Source organism: Mastigoproctus giganteus, chromosome 8 (assembly GCF_048544385.1).
Source record: "Mastigoproctus giganteus isolate SK-2022 chromosome 8, ASM4854438v1, whole genome shotgun sequence".
NCBI classification, from domain to species: Eukaryota; Metazoa; Arthropoda; class Arachnida; order Uropygi; family Thelyphonidae; genus Mastigoproctus; species Mastigoproctus giganteus.
The window spans coordinates 162,870,019-162,891,049 of record NC_143582.1 but is presented as its reverse complement, the minus strand read 5'-3'; the positions used below and the strand labels follow the sequence as shown (position 1 = coordinate 162,891,049).

Genomic DNA, 21,031 nt, shown 5'->3' with positions numbered 1-21,031 from the left:
CGGACCCAACACTGAACCCTGAGGAACTCCACTAATAACATTAGTCCACGTTGAGCAGTGTCCATTGATTACCACTCTCTGTCTTCTGCCACTCAACCATCCCCTTATCCATAGCAGCAATTTGCCTCCAGTGCCACACTGCTCCAATTTGTGCAGCAGTCCTCCATGTGCAACAGTATCAAAAGCCTTTCTAAGATCCAAATATATAATATCAGAGTTATTCCCTGCATCCAGTTCTTTTGTGACTACATCATAGTATCCAATCAAATTGGTCAGGCAAGACCTGCCCTTAATAAAACCATGCTGTGTCTGAGCTATAACTGAATTCTTGTCTAGATGATCCTGCAGTGCTTCTTTAACCAGTGCCTCCATTAATTTTCCTGGAACAGAGGTTAAACTAACAGGTCTATAATTACTTGTGTCAGCCTTTGATCCTCCTTTGTGAATTGGGGTTACATTTGCACATCTCCAGTCTATGGGTACCTCCCCTGAGTCCAAAGAAGCTCTCATAATTATGGCTAGGGGTTTGCTTACTTCCTTTGCTGCCGCCTTTAATATAACTGGATAGATCCCATCCACCCTAGGTGCCTTTTTTATGTTTATCCTCAACAATCTCTCCTCCACTTTCCTCTCAGTTATTACAAAATCATCTAGCTCACTGCCAATGTCTACTTTACCTACGTCATTCTCCTTCCTGATGCGTGAATGTAGATGCAAAATACTCGTTTAGATTGTTAGCCACCTGAGCAGGATCCTCAACTGTTGAACCATCAATATCCAGTGGACCAATCTGATTCATCCCTTTCCTTCTTGAGTTTAAATAGGTAAAGAACTCTTTTCTGTTTTTCCTTGCATCCTTTGCCAAAGATTTTTCGTAGTCTGCCTTTGCCTGCCTAATCTCCTTTGTGACTTGGTTACAGACCAACTTATATCTATCATAGGCTTCCATGTAGCCCATTAATTTGTATGTATTCCATGCATTTTTCTTCTCTGCCACATGTCTCATTAGTTCATCTGACAACCATTTAGGCCTAAACCTTGAAAAATATTTCTTATTTGGTATGTAAAGCCTGGTAGCTTCCAAGATTAGTTCCATGAATGCTTCCCATTTTGAGTTTGCTGTTGGTAACATCATCAGTTGGTCCCACTGTATAGAATTTAAATACTGTCTCAGACCATCATAGTCGCCTTTACGAAAACAAAAACCCTTCCCTTTACCTCTGATGGTAGTTACCTCCTTGAGTAAATCCCACTTCAACACACTCTGATCACTGCCACCTAGTGGTTCATTTATCTGCAGATTCTTAATGCATGAAGAATCACTACTGATAATCAGATCAAGAGTATTGCTCCCTCTTATTGCCTCACGAACATGCTGATGTAGAAAACATCATCCAATAAATCCACAAAAGCCTGACTAGTGTGTGAGTGACCAACCCACAAATTCCAGTCAATATGTGGGAAATTAAAATCCCCCATTATAAGACTCTCTGATTTACTGGCCCACTCCATTTCCCTGTACAATATCTTATTATACTCATCAGAGTCATTAGGCCTATAGCACACTCCTACTCTCAATTTTGATTTCCCTATGCTTATGTCACACCAAACTGACTCGACACTGCCCTGTCCATCGATGTCGACTGGCTTCACTTCCTTGGATTTTATGTGTTTCTTAACTAATAGCATAACCCCTCCTCCCCTCCTGTCTTGTCTATCCTTTCTATACACATTGTATTCCCCAAATTCCAGTTCCGCATTCCTTATATCTGTGTGACACCACGTCTCTGATATCCCAACAATATCTGCCTTTGATGTTTTGAGCAAAACCTTAAATTCATCAAATTTATTTACCAAACTCCTAGCATTGGTGTACACGCAAGTATGCATGCACCTGTTTCTATTCTTAGCTACCCTAACACAACCCATGTGTTTACTTGTACTGCAATGATTCCCAGCAGTCTCTGAATTATCCTGCATCTTGTTTTTCAGGCTTCTGCTCATTTCAATAGAAGCAGTGCAAGAATCACTTCCTCCTCTGCCAGTGGCTACTATCCCCCCCCCGCAACTAGCAGTTTTCCGACCCACCTAACACTGCCTCGACAGCATCAGCAAAAATTCTTGCACCCTTTCTATTTAAGTGTATCTCATCCCTTTAGAAGCAGTCTCTCCTGTTACAAGTACAGACCAGGCTGAAAAAAATTCTACCCCTTGAGCCTTGCACAATCCCTCCAGGGCCGAATTGATCGACAAGGCTCTCATCATATACTCCCTCCTATCGTGTCTGGGGAGTATTGCAGACACTTTCAAATTCAACCCTAATTCACGGCTTTTTTTCAACAGTGACCTGTACTTGCTAAGTAATTCCGCCGGTCTCCTACTCTTAATATCATTAGTGCCAACGTGTACAACTATATCACCTTTTGTGCCCTTAAAAGATGATATCCGTTCTACAACGTCATCAACCTTTGCCCTTGGCAGACATACCCTGGTCCTATTCCACCTATCCTTTTTACAAAGCATGTTCCCTGTTTCCCTGACAATCGAGTCACCAACAACTACTAGTTCCTGTGGGACCAGCGCATTCTGACTAGGGGGCTGCCTCTGTGTTGCATGATGACCAAGTGCAAGCTCTGGCGTTGTTGTGGGTAGCTGAGAGCTCAATGGGCCCTCAATTTATTTCCTTCGAGGGCATCCACCCTGTCCTTCAAGCTCTCATAAAGGCCCATAACAACGCTGAGTTGTCGCCTGATTTCCTTGCACTCCTTACATCGTGCACACACAAAGACATCCCCCTTGGCAGTATCATGTCCTGGACCCGACTGCTCCGCAAACATCAAGCAAACAGTGCATTTTAAAAGACTGTGATTCAGAGGACAACTGCCCCCTTCAGTTCTCCCCTGAGCCACAGCACTCCCATTAGCTTGAGCCTATTTCAATGAGTATATCAATGACCTTCTTCCATTGACTGGAAATCCTATCCATAGTTTTGCCGATGATAGCACATTGCATTCAACTTTCCATTTTGAGAAACTTGTCCTGCTCAATCAGCTTTAACTTCTTGAAAATCTGCTACCAATTCCATAAATGCCAATCTTCAGGTAATTTTCCAATGGGGCAAAGACAACTTAGTTGATTTCAACCCTTTTAAAACTCAGTCTTGTCTTATATCTCGCAAAAAGAATTCTTATGCTCCTATGCTCCTATGCTTATCAAAGACAACTTAGTTGATTTCAACCCTTTTAAAACTCAGTCTTGTCTTATATCTCGCAAAAAGAATTCTTATGCTCCTATGCTCCTATGCTTATCAAAGACAACTTAGTTGATTTCAACCCTTTTAAAACTCAGTCTTGTCTTATATCTCGCAAAAAGAATTCTTATGCTCCTATGCTTATCTTTAGTGACACTTCGATTTCTAGGCAAAATGATATATCTCTTTTGTGCATTACCCTGACTTCTAATCTCTCTTGGCACAAGCACATTACAAATATTGCTTCCTCTGCATCTAAAAAATTTGGTTTTCTCTTTCGCTTTCGGCGTTACTTTTCTTCCAAACAGCTGCTCACTCTGTATAAATCGCAAATCCGCCCTGCCATGGAATATTGTTCCCACATCTGGGGTGGTGCCCCCAAAACCTCTCTCAGGCTTCTTGAATCCATTCAGAAGAGGGCAGTTAGGTTAATTAATGATTCATCTCTAACAGAGTCTTTCCACTCGCTTTCTCATAGACTTACTGTATCTGCTGCATGCCTCTTCTACAGATACTTCCATGGGCACTGTTCTTCTGAATTAGCTTCTATAATTCCCGCTCTCTCTTTCAAAACAGTCCGAACACGTGCCGCCACCAGCCAACATCCATTTACTGTCCAACTTCAAACCCACAGAACCAACTTTTCATCTTCCTCATTATTTAGTTTGACAATTCATGGTGTATTCAATAGTAAGAAAAAGTGGGTGGGACATGCTGTATGAAGTAACGAAATTTTTGGATATGGCGTACATGTGGTAAGAATATACCCAGATCCTTGACATAATGTGGCCTCCACAATGCTCCCTGCATACACACTACTCGGACTCCCTCCAGTCACTATCTGGCAGAGTAGAGGTAGCAAGATTATACACTAGCTGATCCGGAAGCCTCCTAGAGAGTTACCAATAGGTTCGGTCCGGTGTACTAACTAGTGGCCGGCCTGCGAACACCGTTTTAGGAATATTGGATCTCGCCATGATGTTCATCGTAACCTCAAAAGTCATCAATCATACTGCATGATGGAAGAGATAGGGAAGGGTTGACCGGAACTTAGCTCTAGAGACTAAACATGGGTTGCACCACTTCAAGCCTCCAATAAGCAAAGTGGTGGTATTTCACCAGTTGACGAGTCATCTACCACCTAGTACTGCCTGATAACATAGAGGGGCGGCGTTCCTCCATGTGGTGTGGGCGCCACACCTCGACCCCTGCTTACATTGGTTCACACCTGGGTGGTCACCCACCATGTACTTGTGCATGGAGGTTATACCCAGGATTACTAACAGTCCCACCATCGTGAAGTTGCAAGCAGAGGATTTGGCTGTCACAGACTGTCCGGACTTCGCCGAAATTGGGTCCACTCCGAATATCAGTTCCATCAGTGTTTTAGACTCCCAGGTAGCAAGTACATTTTGTCTGGCTTATCTGAGAGAATATCTGTGACAACCTCAAGGACCATAATTGTTTACATCAATTAAGGGATAACAATCATTCATTGAAGTTTTGCTGAATTCCAGGGTATGCTGGTATCGCGGCTAATGAGAGTGCAGATCAAGCAGCCAAAAAACCAATCAGTACAGCACTAGCAAATTACGTACCATATGTAAATTTTTTGAGGCGTATGAAAAAGGCCTGTACTTTTCATTGGTCAGAAATCTGGAAATCATAGATAAACAAATTGCACCAAATCAAAGCTTCACGCTAAACAGACAGGAAGAAGTTGTACTAGCAAGATTATCCATAGGACATACCCACCCAGCCAGCCCATATGTTTCTTCTAGTGGGGGGACCCTTCTCTATGCATGCATTATTCATCACTTCTTACTGTCAAATGTATACTCTTGAATTGCATTTACTATTCCCATATCAGTAACAGTACCTTTTACTTGCTGTCACGATGGTAAGAATCCTTATCACTTACCCACATTATTGGAAATAGTGCAAATATAGATGAACTGTTTGCCTTCCTTAAGAAAGTGCACATATAGGCACATTTTAGCCTCAGTTACCCTTGTGCTCTTAAACATTCATACCACTACCTTCTAACAAGAGACAAACTTTGGCATCAGGTGTGCCGTTTTATAACTTTAAAATTGTTCACATTTTAATGCCAGCCTTTATTTTCAATATTTTGTTGACTCAGTTAAAATTTACCCATTTCTTCTCATAATTTGTCCAAACCTTTAAATTTATTTGCGCTGTCCACTTCCATGTGACTAGGTGAAATTTAATTCTAGCAATCAGTTTCTTGCTGAATATAATCTCTGCTTATATGTTGTGTAAACATCATTTTCAATTTATGTTCCTTTGTAATGTGCCCCTCTGGGAAAGATTAAAGGTAACTATCAGCATTTAGTTTACTTATTTTAAAGCTAATTATTATCGTTGGTTTTAAGTTTAAAATTTATGATTATGACAATTCCTTAAATTAAGCCTTGCTAATTTCTGTAAGAATCTTTTAAAGCTTTATACACTTAGGTCACTACATAGATGCCTAGTTTCCAAAGACTTCAATTTGCAGAACTTTAATCTTTCTTGATAAGGATGTGTTTTTGTGCTCCCTGACTAATCTTGCTGCGTTTCTCTGCACCCTTTTTTCGACAGCTCTGTGTCCTTCCTAAAATGAGATTTCCATGTCTGTGTTCAGTATTTCAGGCATGGAATACTGCATATTGCCTTATACATTTGCATTTATTTATACTGTATATGTAAATAGGAATATATATGGGGTTAAGGGGCTGATGAGTTAAACCTCATCAGGTTATCTGCCTAGTTTGCATAGATCTTGAAGTTGCATATCCTAATAGTGTCATTAGCCACTGTGCCCACTTTGGATCATCAGCAAACATAGACATCAAACTTGAAATTCCTACTTTAATATAATAAATATTAAAACATTAAGGGACCCAACACCAGCCCTTGTGGCATCCCACTCATTGCATTCTCCCCTCCCCTACTTGTTCTAATTTTATAACCTAAAAATGAAAAATTATTATTTTTTCATAAAAAGGAAAAAGAATTTTCCTGATACATATACCTAATAAGGAAATGATTATATACCTAAATGGGTAAAATTTAGAAGAAAGAAACCAAATTGCAAGCAAAAATATTGGACTGGAATCAATTCTGATACTGTTAGGTATGCATAGGGTTGGGTTTTTTTTTTAGAGTATTCTCACAATTTTTGTAATTCCCTTGTTATTTTTTTTTCTCATCTCATTTCCAGTTCATTTAAACAAAATCTCATTTGTCGTCTCCTTTGTGCATAAATATCAGGGATTCTTAATACATCTGCAACGATTACTGAATGTTCATATTGTTGCAGATAAATAAATATTCTTTATTGTACAACGAGAAAAGTGAATAGTATTATGGTAATAATGGGCATTGTTTAATGATCCTGCTTTTCCTTAATGGTAATAGTATTTTCTAGCATACCAGTGCATCGAACCAGAAATTTGTAGACATCAAAGAAATGACCTTTTGGAAATTTTCTCTCCTTACTTATCCAGCTTTGCTTTTTTTTTTTTTTTTTTTTTTTTTGAAAAGGTGAACATGTATGGAATGAAGTCATGAGCCATTACTGTCAACTGTATGCATTACATTTATATAGGAGGTACACACGTTAACAACTTGTGTGGGGATGGGGGACAGGTGCAACAAAAATTGTGTTGAGAATTTTGGTTAACTTTGTTGTAAATTTTTCCCTGTAATTTTGATTATTTAGGAAGAAGAAATAGCCGTTCTATTAAAAGAATTAGAAGAATTAAAAAACCTGAAGAATGGTTGTTTGGATGGTGTTCCAGTACCTCATGCACTACGGTCCCTTAGAACAGAAAATGCAAAGCTTAAGTATCGGATCAATATTTTAAAAAGGGTAAGATAAATTCCTGATCATATTACTGACTTCTCAATTCCCATATGATAAAATACAAATAACAGGAATGTGAACATAATGACCATGGATCATGGCAGTTTCTATGTACAATCAGTCCTCGTATAACATGTGTTTACATTACACGAATTCAATCATACACGATTTATAAATAGGGGAACGATTTCGCTTATGCATGATCCGCCTTTGTGTTTACAAGAAATGGCAATCGAACGTGGAATCACCCCAACTGAATGCAACACAATAGGAATGAAGAGAAGATTCTGAAAATGTATTTGTTTTTTTATATCGTTGAAGGGGAAACACATTTCACCATAATAACATAAACACCCACACAATTCCAGCTATTGGAAAAAAACTTGATCTAACTGCAAATGCAGTTAGATCAAGTTTACTACCAGTAACAGATTCCACTAGCAGAAATGCAACTGGAAACTGTTTTTATTGTTTTATGGTAGTAACCCCCAGAAATGTGCTTTAGTAAAATGTGAGCTGAGCTAATGAGATGTTAATAGTGTGTCTCCGCCTTTATGGTGTTGTTTATTCAGTTGCTACACCCATGCAGCTTTTTTTATGTGTGTTAAGCGTGCCTCCTCATTTTGTAATTGTGCTTTATTCCCTAAAAATGAGTAAAATACTTAAAAGGTATGAAAAGGAAGTGTCCTGGTGAAGACACTACAGATTCAGAGAGAAAAAGAAAAGCAACTGGATAGACAGAGGCGGACTGGGTCAAAAATTCTTACATGGGAAAATTTGTAGCTGCCTCATACTAGCATTTATGGCCAAAATCACACTGGCCTCTGGCCCACCCAGGTTTCGCCGGTAAGGCTTTTGGCCAGTCCTCCTCTGTTGATAGAGAAAAAGTATGAAATCGTGAAACACTTTGAGCGAAATGAAGACCATGTGATATTGCACATGCTACAGGCCTAAATGAGGCAACACCAAGAATCAGAAAGAATGCAGAGAAAATAACTTTTATGGCAGGAACAACTCAAAGTGTAGAAAAATCCATTAGATCCATTAAAGAATTGGAAGAGATGGAACGTCTGTTTGGATAGCAGATCAATCAAAGAACAGGTTTGCTTATGATAGAAGCAAAAGCATTAGCAATATTTGATTACGATTATTTATTGTGTTTAGTAATGTTTTGGTTACAAATGTGTGTTCAATCTTGGGTGGTCGGCACCTAACCCTATTTTTCCCATAGGGCCTGTTATTTATATTGCACGATTTTGCATTGCACAAGGGTTTCTAGGAACACAACTATCATGCTATATGAGGACTGACTGTAATTGAAAAAATTTTTTAAGCCTTTAATCCCCTCTGACATTGCATGCAAGTCTTCGTATTATTTTTAATACTTCATTTGGGAATTAATTTTTGTTCCATGTTCCCTGGGTTTAGCTCTGGAATAGAATGGGTACAGTATGGTACTTGCTTTGTGTGATATTAAGCACATTTTACAATAGTGAAGCATTACGTGTCAGATTTGGCATTGTTCCCTCCTCTGATTTCTTTCTTCCTCATTAGACAGTTGGAAAACTGGTCCCACTTTATACCTTTTTCAAACTATATTCTGATCTCTGGCAGGCCCTTTCCATTTAGAAAAAAGTAGGCTGGAAGATCTCCTCAAGCCTTCACTGATTGATTTTACAAACAGCATCACATCACAAGGTGGATTTTTCTTTTACCCCTCCCTGAAGTTAACACTAACAACATTGTTTTGTGCAGTTCTCTTCTCTCTCTCTCTCAGTTAAAGGATAGGTGGAATAGGACCAGGGTATATCTGCCAGGGGCAACAGGAAGGAAGTGTATCCAGGTGACATAAACACTGGGAAAGAGAAAATGAGAGTAGGAGTGTGTTATAGGCCTATGACTCTGATGAGTACAACAAACAGTTGTGCAGAGAAATAGTGGGCCAGTAAATCAGAATGTCTTATAATGGGGATTTTAACTTTCCAGATATTGACTGGAACTTGTGGGTTGGTTACTCACATGCTAGCAAGACTTTTGTGGATTTATTGGAGGATTGTTTTCTACAGCAACATGTTCGAGGAGCAATCAGAGGGAGTAATACTCTTGATCTGATTATCAGCAGTGATTATTCATGCATTAAGAATTTGCAGATAAAAGAACCACTAGGTGACAGTGATCAGTGTACTGATGTGGAATTTACTTAAATATGTAACTACTATCAAGGGTAAAGGGAAGGGTTTTTGTTTTCGTAAAGGTGACTACAGTAGCCTCAGACAGTTTTTAAATTCTATACAGTGGGATCAATTAGCTGATAATGTTACAAATGGTGAATTCTAAATGGGAAGCCTTCAGGGACTTAATCTTGGAGGTTATTAGGCTTTTCATACCAACTAAGAAATACTGTTCAAGGTTTAGGCCTAAATGGATAATTTAATGAGGCTCATAGCATAGAAGAAAAATGCATGTGATGCATATAAATTTTCAGGCAACACAGGAGCATGTGGCAGATATAAGTTAGTCTGTAATCAAGTCACAAAGGAGGTTAGGCAGGCAAAGGCAGATTACGAAAAATCTTTGGCAAAGGATGCAAAGAAAAAGAAAGAAACAGCAAAGAGTTCTTTTCTTATGTAAACTCTTTTGCCGATTTTTTGATGTGAAACATCCTTGGGGGGTGGGTACCTACTGAGTAAATCTGATCGGTCATGAAGTGACGTCACCCGTGGCATCTGTCAGAGGCGCTTCCCATGCTCAGACCACTAGTCTGTGTGGAACGCTCTCACTAGTAGTATGATTAGATTAGAGCATGTGACGCATTTTTTGTGACCAGTACGATATCTCGAGTTCTAACTTTTTGGAATATTTAAATAGTATGATTGCAAGTATTTGTCATATGACTGCAACAATACAAAGATTTGTCAACAATTTCTTATTTCATCTTGGATTTTCGCATATGCAACTGTTCGGGGACCCTAACAATGGAATGTTGTTAGGTGCAGAGACATTTAGATATGTTGCAGTAGCAAGTATACATCTCTTACTTTAGTTATCATAAATCCATTGTATACTGTCTTCCAGAAGTTATGGAAATTTGTGAATGATCAGTACAAAAGCTCTTATTTTGTAATCAAAATATCTAAAAGAAACACTGAGGTTTCACATAAAACCATCCACTGCACGTGCTCGGCAAAAGCGCAACTTTTTTATTCTTTTTTTTTTTTTTTTACAACTAGGAAAATATAATGGATACAATTTTTTTTTTTTTTTTTTTTGTGATAAAATTTTAATATTTCGAATAAAAAATAAAAATATTTCCCATATTACAAAATAACGAATTATCACAAAACATTCTAGAATATAAAAACAAATCATACTTAAAAAACAAACTGTTCTAGAAAAGGTACACAAAAATCACAGATTACATGAAAAAAATATTGCACAAATATTCAAAAAAATTTTATTCTAAAAATTGCCATATGCAATTTACTTCTTTATTAATATTTGTTTTCGATCTTCTTCTTTGCTCAATAGCTGAACTATTATTACGGACAAATGATTTGACATAACGATCCGGATCAAATTGAAGCAATGGTTTTCCATTTAGATGTATGGCCATCATAATCTGCAGCGTGTTTAATTGTCAACGTTATTCATTCATTTATAGAGTATTATTCATTATGCTGGAAGCTCACTTGGTTTCAGCACTGCTAATCGCAATGGTTTCAAGATATTTCTGGCTTTCTTAATTGTAAAGGGAATTTCAATCGATTTTAAAGATAAACTGTCTTCGACAAAATCTCTAAACTCATTAATTTTTATTTCATATTTTATCAGAAAACAAATTTCTTATTCGGTTTTCACAGTCTTGCCACTGAAAGTTCTTTCAAATTCCACAATTTCCAGTAAAATATGTTTAAAATTTCTTCAATGGTATCATTATTTTCTTTATTTAATTTAAGGATAAAACAATGCATTTAATAACTTGTCACACGGTAATTTTACTGTTATTACTTTCGATTTTGATTCCTTCAAATTCTTTCCACTTCAACATGCTCTCAATTTTAGCTTCATAATTTGCTTCAGAATTTTTCAAATTACCGATAGCATTGCTAGTTTGAATAACCTTATTGTTCTTTTACCATAGTGAATCTGTAAAGCTTCTGAAATGTAAGAGAGCTCCTGCGAAATTTTTTTTTTGCTGGTGCAGCAAAAACCCCAGGCTTCCTTGCGCCATATGGCTAATTATAATAATAATAATAAAAATGTTTGCACAATGCAGAATAATTCTCTTAACCCCAATTACCATCTGCAAGCTACAAGCTGCTCTTCGTAGCCCAAACACATGACCGATCTTTGTAGTTTCCACAAGTTCTTTTGCAATCATCTTTAATTCCTGCTAGTTTTTTGGAGATTGGTGATATAATGGATACTTTTTTTTTTTTTTTAATTATTGCATGTATGCCATTATATTTTGGAACATTTTCTACATAGTGAAAGACTCAACAAAATTTCAAAATCTGCCAACATTTCATCTTTGTAAAGTTTATATAATATCTTAGTTTCCTCAATCCCCCTATGCTGCTACTTTCATTAGTTCTTTGAATACTGTGCAAAATATCGGAATCGCTTGGATATTCATCTATTGTGATCATGTAAACATAGACGGAGGACTTGACTGAAACGCGTGGATAACTCATTTCTCCGAAAAACATACGCCTGTTTGTTGGAGTAAAGGGGAACCACGACACAGGTTGACCAGAGGCTATTATCCATGTCGGGAATCTTCTTAATCCTCTGACTGGCTATGGAAAGCATATTGACTAGCGCAACTTCTCGAAATGTGGCTGCATAAAGTTTTAGGACACCACTAATGTTGTAGAACGGTAATCCCTTTCACCCTTAATTCGTAGTTTCTAATTACCCAAAGGCCAGAGGTGAGAACAATGCATACAATGTCTGTCCTAATCTGTTCGTTACATGGAAATTATTTTCGTTCTATGGAAACTACTGTATTTTAAATGTAATTACCAAGAGGAATTTATAAAAATTCAGTATAAAGAAGTTGGTTAAACAGAGGTCCGACTGTAATTAAATCAAAAATTAAGCAATTTTAAAAAAACATAACTGATCGATTGTGCCATTAAAATGCTGGGAATGGTGACCCACTTGCCCCACCGTACTTTCATCTCTGGATACTCAATAATTGCATCCAGGATTTCATTTGTAAAATAAATGATCGTCTCAACAATGGGCTCTCGCGAGCCCACTATAACTCACCACTGATCCTGCTCAAGTAGCTGATAAACTAAATGAGTAATTTGCATCTACAATCACACAGGAGGAGTTATTCAAGGAGGGGAATGGCAGATGTTTATCAAACTCTGTCAGGGAGCTAAGTGATTTTGTAATAACTGAGAGCAAAGTAGAGGAGAAATTGTTGAACTTAAACATAAAAAAGGCACCTGGGGCAGATGGAATCTATCTAGTTATAATGGAGAGAGTAAGGGAAGTAAGCAAACCCTTAGCCATAATTATGAGAGCATCCTTAGAATCAGGAGAGGTTCCCATGGACTGGAGATATGCAAATGTATCTCCAATTCACAAAGGGGGTCAAAGTGACACATAATTATAGACCTGTTAGTTTAACTTCTGCTCTGGGGAAAATAATGGAGTCATTGGTTAAAGAGGTGATATAGTATCACCTAGACAAGACTGCAGTAATACTTCAGACACAGCATGGGTTTGTTAAGGGGAAGTCTTGTCTGACCAATTTGATTGGATACTACGATGTGGTCACAAAGGAACTGGATGCAAAAAATAATTTAGATATCATATACTTGGATTTCAGGAAAGCTTTTTATACTGTTGCACATGGAAGACTGCTGTAAAAATTGGAGCAGTATGGCATTAAGGGCAAGTTGCTGCAATGGATAAAGGGATCGTTGAGTGGGAAATGGCAGAGAGTGGTAGTAAATGGATACTGCTCCACGTGGACTAATGTTATTAGTTTAGTCCTCCAGAGTTTCCTCCCTGCTAGGCCATTGTTGTTTTGTGTATTTATCAATGATATCGATGAAGGTATATCAGGCTTAATGTCCATATTTGCAGATGATACAAAGGTTGGCAAGGTTGTTAATGACAGTAAAAGGATCTAGAAAAGTTAGGCAGATGGGCTGACAAGTGGCAGCAAGTTTGACATTGACAAATGCAAAGTACTGCATATGTGTAGCAGTTACCCAAGAGAAACATAGCACCTGTGTGGTACTACACTCAGGGAGATGGAGAATGAAAAAGACCTCGGGGTAATTGTGCAGTCAGATATGAAGTTCTCTGAACAGTGCAGACAGGCTGCCAGAGCAGGTCATGGAGTTCTGTCAATGATATTTGGGGAGTACAATGTGTACAGAAAGGATAGACAGTACAGGAAGGGAGAAGTCGTTATGTTGTTAGTTAAAAACACAAAATCTAAGGAAGTGCACCCAATTGATGTTGGTGGACAATGCAATGTTGAGTGTTTGGTGTGACATAAGCACTGGGAAAGGAAAAATGAGAGTAGGTGTGTGTTATAGGCCTAATGAATCTGATGAGTATAATAAGCAATTGTGCAGAGAAATAGTGGGCCACTAAATTAGAGTGCCTTATAATGGGGGATTTTAATTTCCCGGATATTGACTGGAATTTGTGGGTTGGTCACTCACACACTAGCAAGGCTTTTGTGGATTTATTGAATGATTGTTTTCTACTGCAGCATGCTCGGGAGGCAACTAGAGGGAGTAATACTCTTGATCTGATTATCAGTAATTATTCTTCATGCATCAAGAATCTGCAGATAAAGGAACCACTAGGTGGCAGTGATCACAGTGTGCTGAATTGGGATTTACTCAAAGAGGTAACTGCCATCAAGGGTAAAGGGAAAGGTTTTTGCTTTCGTAAAGGTGACTATAGTGGTCTGAGACAGTATTTAAATTCTGTACGGTGGAACCAACTGATGATGTTACCAACAGCAAATTCGAAATGGGAACCATTCAAAGAACTAATCTTGGAAGCTATTAGGCTTTTCATACCAACAAAGAAATATTGTTCAAGATTTGGGTCAAAATGGTACTGTTGATGATCCTGCTCAGGTAGCTAACAAACTAAATGAATATTTTGCATCAACATTCACACATGAGAAGTTATTTAGGGAGGGGGAATGCCAGAGTTGTATTCAATTCTCTCAGTAAGCTAGATAATCTTGTAATAACAGAGAGTAAAGTGGAGGAGAAATTGTTGAAGATAAACACAAGAAAGGCACCTAGGGTGGATGGAATCTATCCAGTTATATTAAAGGAGGCAGCAAAGGAAGTAAGCAAACCCTTAGCCATAATTATGAGAGCTTCCCTGGACTCAGGGGAGGTACCCATGGACTGGAGATGTGCAAATGTGACCCCAATCCACAAAGGAGGATCAAAGGGAGACAGGTAATTACAGACCTGTTAGTTTGACTTCTGTTCCAGGGAAATTAATAGAAGCACTGTTTAAAGAAGCATTGCAGGATCATCTAGACAAGACTTCAGTTATAGCTCGGACACAGCATGGTTTTGTTAAGGGAAAGTCTTACCTGACCAATTTGATTAGATACTATGATGTGGTCACAAAGGAACTGGATGCAAAGAATAACTTTGATATCCTATATTTGGATCTTAGAAAAGCCCTTGATACTGTTGCACATGGAAGACTGCTGCACAAATTGGAGCAGTGTGGCATTGGAGGCAAATTGTTGCATTGGATAAAGGGATGGTTGAGTGGGAGAAGACAGAGTGGTAATCAATGGACACTGCTCTTCGTGGACTAATGTTATTAGTGGAGTCCCTTAGAGTTCAGTGTTGGGTCCATTGTTGTTTTCTGTATTTATAAATGATATTGATGATGGTATATCAAGCTTAATGTCCAAGTTTGCAGATGATACGAAGGTTGGCAGGGTTGTTAATGACACTAATGACAGTACACTGCTGCAACAGGATCTAGAAAAGTTTAGCAGATGGGCTGAGAGGTGTCAAATGAAGTTTAACATTGACAAATGTAAAGTACTATGTATGGGAAGCAGTAATCCCAGAGTAACGTATCAACTCTGTGGTATCACATTGACAGAGTACTTTTGGGTCTAACGGCACCAGGGATTTACCCCATCTCCGCGTATGTTCTTTGTATCTGGGACAGTACGCTGTCAAGGCCAGAGGTTTAAAAGTGTGAGAGTCATGTGTTGTGTAATATGTTGTGTCCCTTGTTCCTCTGGCTTGTTAGCCGCCAGGCCCCAGATGGGATCTGTCGTTTACGTACTCCACCACGTGGAGGCCAGCCAGGTGTTCCCTTTAAGTTTGGTCTGGCAGGTCCTACCACCTATTTTCCTGAGATTTCAGTGGCGAGGACCTAAAAAAAAAAAAAAAGAATATATATAAAATAAATAAATAAAAAATAATTAAAATAAAAATTCTTCTTTTCTTTTGGGCACAGATGGTACATTATACGCTACTTAGAGGGGCTATAAGGGATAAGCGCTAGAGGTGATATGATTTCCTAACAGGTCAGGCATGAATTTTGGTGTTTTAAATTTGTACGTGTGGGGCAGGCACTGTTGTAAGGAGAAAGAGATGGGAGGGGAGGTGGAAGATGGGGGATTGGAAATTGGAAGAAAGGGGTCTATAGGGAAGATGACCCCCTGTTGAAATAGTGGGGCATGCCCATGCCCCACCAGAAGAAAAAGAGGGGTGGCAGTAGGGGAGGAGACAGCAGGCTGTCCCCTCCCCCCTGCTAGGGAAAGAGGAGTAAATAGCAGGCTAGTCAGAGCCAGGGCGCTATATGGCTGTATGGCATCATAAGATGCAATCTTCAAGGTCTTAGTCCAAGTTGCAATCTTCGTCTTTGCATTGGTCTGGTGGAGGTCCAAGTCCAGAAGTCAGGTCCAGTTTGTTATGTTCATGTGTTGTTATCTGCTTCAGGTGGTCACTAGTTCAGAGTTTCGCAGTCATCTCAGGTAGTTACGTTTGTGTTTTCATAGGTTAGTGATGATGTGGCAGGGATCTTTGTCTTTCAAAGAGTTCGCGGGCAAAGACCGTGAAAGCCTGGTAATTATTAGCATTATCATTAGTAGAGGCATTTGATGCAAGAAAGCAAGCTTATGCAGCATCAGCCAAAAATAAAAATAAATAAATAAATAACCACTTCCACTTCACCCCTCTGTTCGTTCGAAATACCTGTCCAGCTGAGCCTTAAACTTATTTAGGCTATCAACTTCCACAACAAGGGATGGAAGTCTATTCCAGCAATCAACCACCCGCTGGCTAAAAGCAAATTTGCTCACGTCTATCCTACATCTGTCTTTCCTCAATTTGAATTTATGCCCTCTCAGGTGATTATTCTGAGCAAGAGGAAGAATCCCATCAGCAGTGAGCATGCTCAAACCATTCAAGGCTTTATACACCTCTATCAGATCACCTCACTGGTGCCTAGTCTCCAGACACTGTAATTTGCAAAATGTAAGCCTTTCTTCGTAAGAGCACCCCTTTGTTCTATTCACTAATCTTGTTGCCCTTCTCTGTACTCGTTCCAGCATCTCTACATCCTTCTTGAAATGAGGCCTCCAGACCTGTATACAGTACTCTAGGTGCGGTCTGACCATTGCCTTATACAAGGGAATAATCACCTCCTTATCCCTACTAGAAAAATTTCTATATATCATTGACAATACACCATGAGCTACTCTTGCAGCCCGTCTGCACTGCTCAGAAAACTTCATGTCTGCCTGCACAACCACCCCCAGGTCCCTTTCATTCTCTACCACTGTCAGTGTAGTACCACAGAGTTGATACGTTGCTCTGGGGTTGCTGTTTCCTATATGTAGTACTTTACATTTGTCAATGTTAAACTTCATTTGCCACCTCTCAGCCCATCTGCTCAATCTTTCCAGAACCTGTTGTAGTAGCATAGTGTCAGTAGTGTCCTTGACAACCCTGCCAACCTTCGTATCATCTGCAAACTTGGACATTAAGATTGATATACCATCATCGATATCATTTATAAATACAGAAAACAATAATGGACCCAACACTGAGCTCTGAGGGACTCCACTAATAACATTAGTCCACGATGAGCAGTGTCCATTGATTACCACTCTCTGTCTTCTCCCCCTCAACCACCCCTTTATCCATAGCAGCAATTTGCCTCCAATACCACACTGCTCCAATTTGTGCAGCAGTCTTCCATGTGCAACAGTATCAAAAGCCTTTCTAAGATCCAAGTATATAATATCAAAGTTATTCCCTGCATCCAGTTCTTTTGTTACTGCATCATACTATCCAATCAAATTGGTCAGGCAAAACTTCCTTTAACAAAACCATGCTGTGTCTGAGCTATAACTGAAGTCTTGTCTAGATGTTCCTGCAGTGCTTCTTTAACCAGTGCCTCCATTAATTTTCCAGGAACAGAAGTTAAAGTAACAGGTCTATAATTACTTGTGTCGTCCTTTGATCCTCCTTTGTGAATTGGGGTCACATTTGCACATCTCCAGTCCATGGGTACTTCCCCTGAGTACAAGGAAGCTCTCATAATTATGGCTAAGGGTTTGCTTACTTCCTTTGCTGCTTCCTTTAATATAACTGGATAGATCCCATCCACCTCAGGTGCCTTTCTTGTATTTATCTTCAACAATTTCTGCTCCACTTTACTCTCAGTTATTACAAGATTCTCTAGCTTACTGCCAGAGTTGAATACACCTCTGGCATTCCCCTCGCTGAATAACTCCTCATTTGTGAATGTTGATGCAAAATATTCATTCAGTTTGTTAGCTACCTGAGCAGGATCATCAACAGTTGACCCATCGATATCAAGTGGACCAATCTGATTCATCCCCTTCCTTCTAGAGTTTACATAAGTAAAGAACTCTTTGCTGTTTTTCTTTGCATCCCGTGCCAAAGATTTCTCGTAATCTACCTTCGCCTTCCTAACCTCCTTTGTAACTTGGTTACAGATCAACTTGTATCTATCATAATCTTCTGTGTCACGTGTTAATTTGTATGTATCCCATGCATTTTTCTTCTCTGCCATATGTCTCATTAGTTCATCTGACATCCACTTAGGCCTAAACCTTGAACAATATTTCTTAGTTGGTATGTAAAGCCTAGTAGCTTCCAAGATAAGTTCTTTGAATGCTTCCCATTTTGAATTTGCTGTTGGTAACATCATCAGTTGGTCCCACTGTATAGAATTTAAATACTGTCTCAGTCCATCGTAGTCGCCTTTACGAAAGCAATAACCCTTCCCTTTACCCCTAATGGTAGTTACCTCTTTGAGTAAATCCCACTTCAGCACACTGTGATCACTGCCACCTAGTGGTTCATTTACCTGCAGATTCTTAATGCATGAAGAATCACTACTGATAATCAAATCAAGAGTATTACTCCCTCTAGTTGCCTTCTGAACATGCTGATGTAGAAAACAATCATCCAATAAATCCACAAAATCTTTGCTAGTGTGTGAGTGACCAGCCCCCAAATTCCAGTCAATAGCTGGGAAATTAAAATCTCCCATTATAAGACTCTCTGATTTACTGGCCCACTCTATTTCCCCGTACAGTTTCTTATTATACTCATGAGTCATTAGGCCTATAGCACACTCCTACTCTCAATTTTGATCTCCCAATGCTTATGTCACACCAAACTGACTCGACACTGCACTGTCCAGCAATGTCGACTGGCTTCACTTCCTTGGATTTTATGTATTTCTTAACTAATAGCATAACCCCTCCTCCCTTCCTATCCTGTCTATCCTTTCTGTAGACATTGTACTCCCCAAATTCCAATTCTGCATTCCTTATATCTGTGTGACACCACGTCTCTGAAATCCCCACAATATCTGCCTTTGATGTTTTGAGCAATACCTCAAATTCATCAAATTTATTTACTAAACTCCTAGCGTTGGTGTACACACAATTAAACATGCACCTGTTCTTTTTCTTAGCTACCCTAACACAACCTATGTGTTTATTTGTACCCCAATGATTCCCAGCAGTCTCTGAAATATCCTGTATCTTATTTTCCGGGCTGCGGCTCATTCCAGTAGAAGCAGTGCAAGAATCACTTTCACCTCTGCCAGTGGCTACTGTTAATCTATTAGTCCTTGTATCTCCCCAATCTAGCAGTTTTCCGACCCACCTAACACTGCCTCGATAGCATCAGCAAACATTCTTGCACCCTTTCTATTTAAGTGTATCCCATCCCTTTAGAAGCAGTCTCTCCTGTTAACGAGTACAGACCATTATCTTTTTCTTGCAATATTATTTCTTCTCGGTCTTTTAGCAAGGAGTTGTGTGTATATAGCTGATATCTGAGGTCCTCATAGTTGTCACAGTCATGGATAAGATGTTCCCATCACATGACAGTGGTAGAGAATGAAAAGGACCTGGCGATAATTGTGCAGGCAGTCTGAGCAGTGCAGGCTGTCTGCAAGAGTAGCTAATGGTGTCTTGTCAATGATATACAGCACTTTTTTTCTAGCAGGGATAAGGAGGTAATTATCCCCTTGTATAAGGCAATGGTCAGACCACACCTTGAGTACTGTATACAGGTCTGGAGGCCTCATTTTAAGAACGATGTAGAGCTGTTGGAACGAGTACAGAGAAGGGCAACAAGATTAGTGAATGGAACAAAGGGGTGCTCTTACGAAGAAAGGCTTAAGTTTTGCAAATTACAGTGTCTGGAGACTAGGCACCTGCGAGGTGATCTGATTGAGGTCTATAAAGCCTTGAATGGTTTGAGCATGCTCAATGCTGATGGGACTCTTTGGCTTGCCTCAGAATAATTGTCTGAGAGGGCATAAATTCAAATTGAGGAAAGTCGGTTGTAGGATAGATGTGCGGAAGTTTGCCTTTAGCCAGCATGTGGTTGATTGCTGGAACAAACTTCCATCTGTCGTTGTGGAAGTTGATAGCTTAAATAAACTTAAATAGATTCAAGGCAGAACTTGACAGACATTTGGAGTGAGTGGATGGGTGAAATAAGGGATTTTTTTTTTTTTTCCCCCTTTGGCTGATGCTATATAAGGTTGCTTTCTTGCATCATGTGCCTTTGCTAATGCTAATGAAATATTGGAATTTTGCTTGCAGAGACAAGGCGGTGATTATTCCTTTGTATAAGGCAGTGGTCGGGCCACACCTTGAGTATTGTGTACAGGTCTGGAGGCCTCATTTTAGGAAGGATGTAGAGTTGCTGGAACGAATACAGAGAAGGGCAACAAGATTGGTGAGAAAGGAACAAAGGGGTGCTCTTACAAAGAAAGGCTTAAGTTCTGCAAGTTGCAGCATCTGGAGACCAGACACCTGCAAGGTGATCTGATTGAGGTGTATAAGGCCTTGAATGGTTTGAGCAGGCCTAATGCTGATACGATTCTTTCGCTTGCTCTGATTAAGAACCTGATTGGGCATAGATTCAAATTGAGGAAAGACAGTTGGAGAATAGATGTGCAGAAGTTTGATTTTAGCCAGCAGGTAGTTGATTTCTGGAACAGACTTCCATGTGTTGTTGTGGAAGTTGATAGCTTAAATAAATTGAAGGCTGTATTAGACAAACATTTGGGGTGACCAGATCGGTGAAATGGGAAGGTTTTTTTTCTTTTTGGATGATGTTGTATATAAGCTTGTTTTCTTGCATCATATGCCTCAACTAATGCTAATGTTACTGGTGCTGTTATCATGTTAATTTCATTATGTTGACCCGTATGTTTATGTTGCTCTGCGTGGGTAGCACAGTGGCATTGTCACTGGGTGGGAAAGGCCTGGGTTCGAATCTTGTCGATGATGCAAGGAACTTTAATGGGCTTTTTTCACTCCGTGGCTGAGTTAGTCGGTCTCAGGCATAGATAGCAAGGTTTTTCCCCCAGAA

General features: G+C 39.3%; 1 protein-coding gene across 1 annotated transcript in view; it reads left to right on the top strand.

Moving 5' to 3' along the window:
- The window catches only part of ArgRS (arginine--tRNA ligase-like protein), a 222,813-nt gene that overhangs the window by 35,987 nt on the left and 165,795 nt on the right, over window positions 1–21,031 (top strand). Inside the window, exon 3 of the mRNA XM_090379871.1 lies at window positions 6,978–7,127. Coding sequence (XP_090235997.1) covers window positions 6,978–7,127 — 150 coding nt within the window. The remainder of the gene's footprint in view (window positions 1–6,977; window positions 7,128–21,031) is intronic.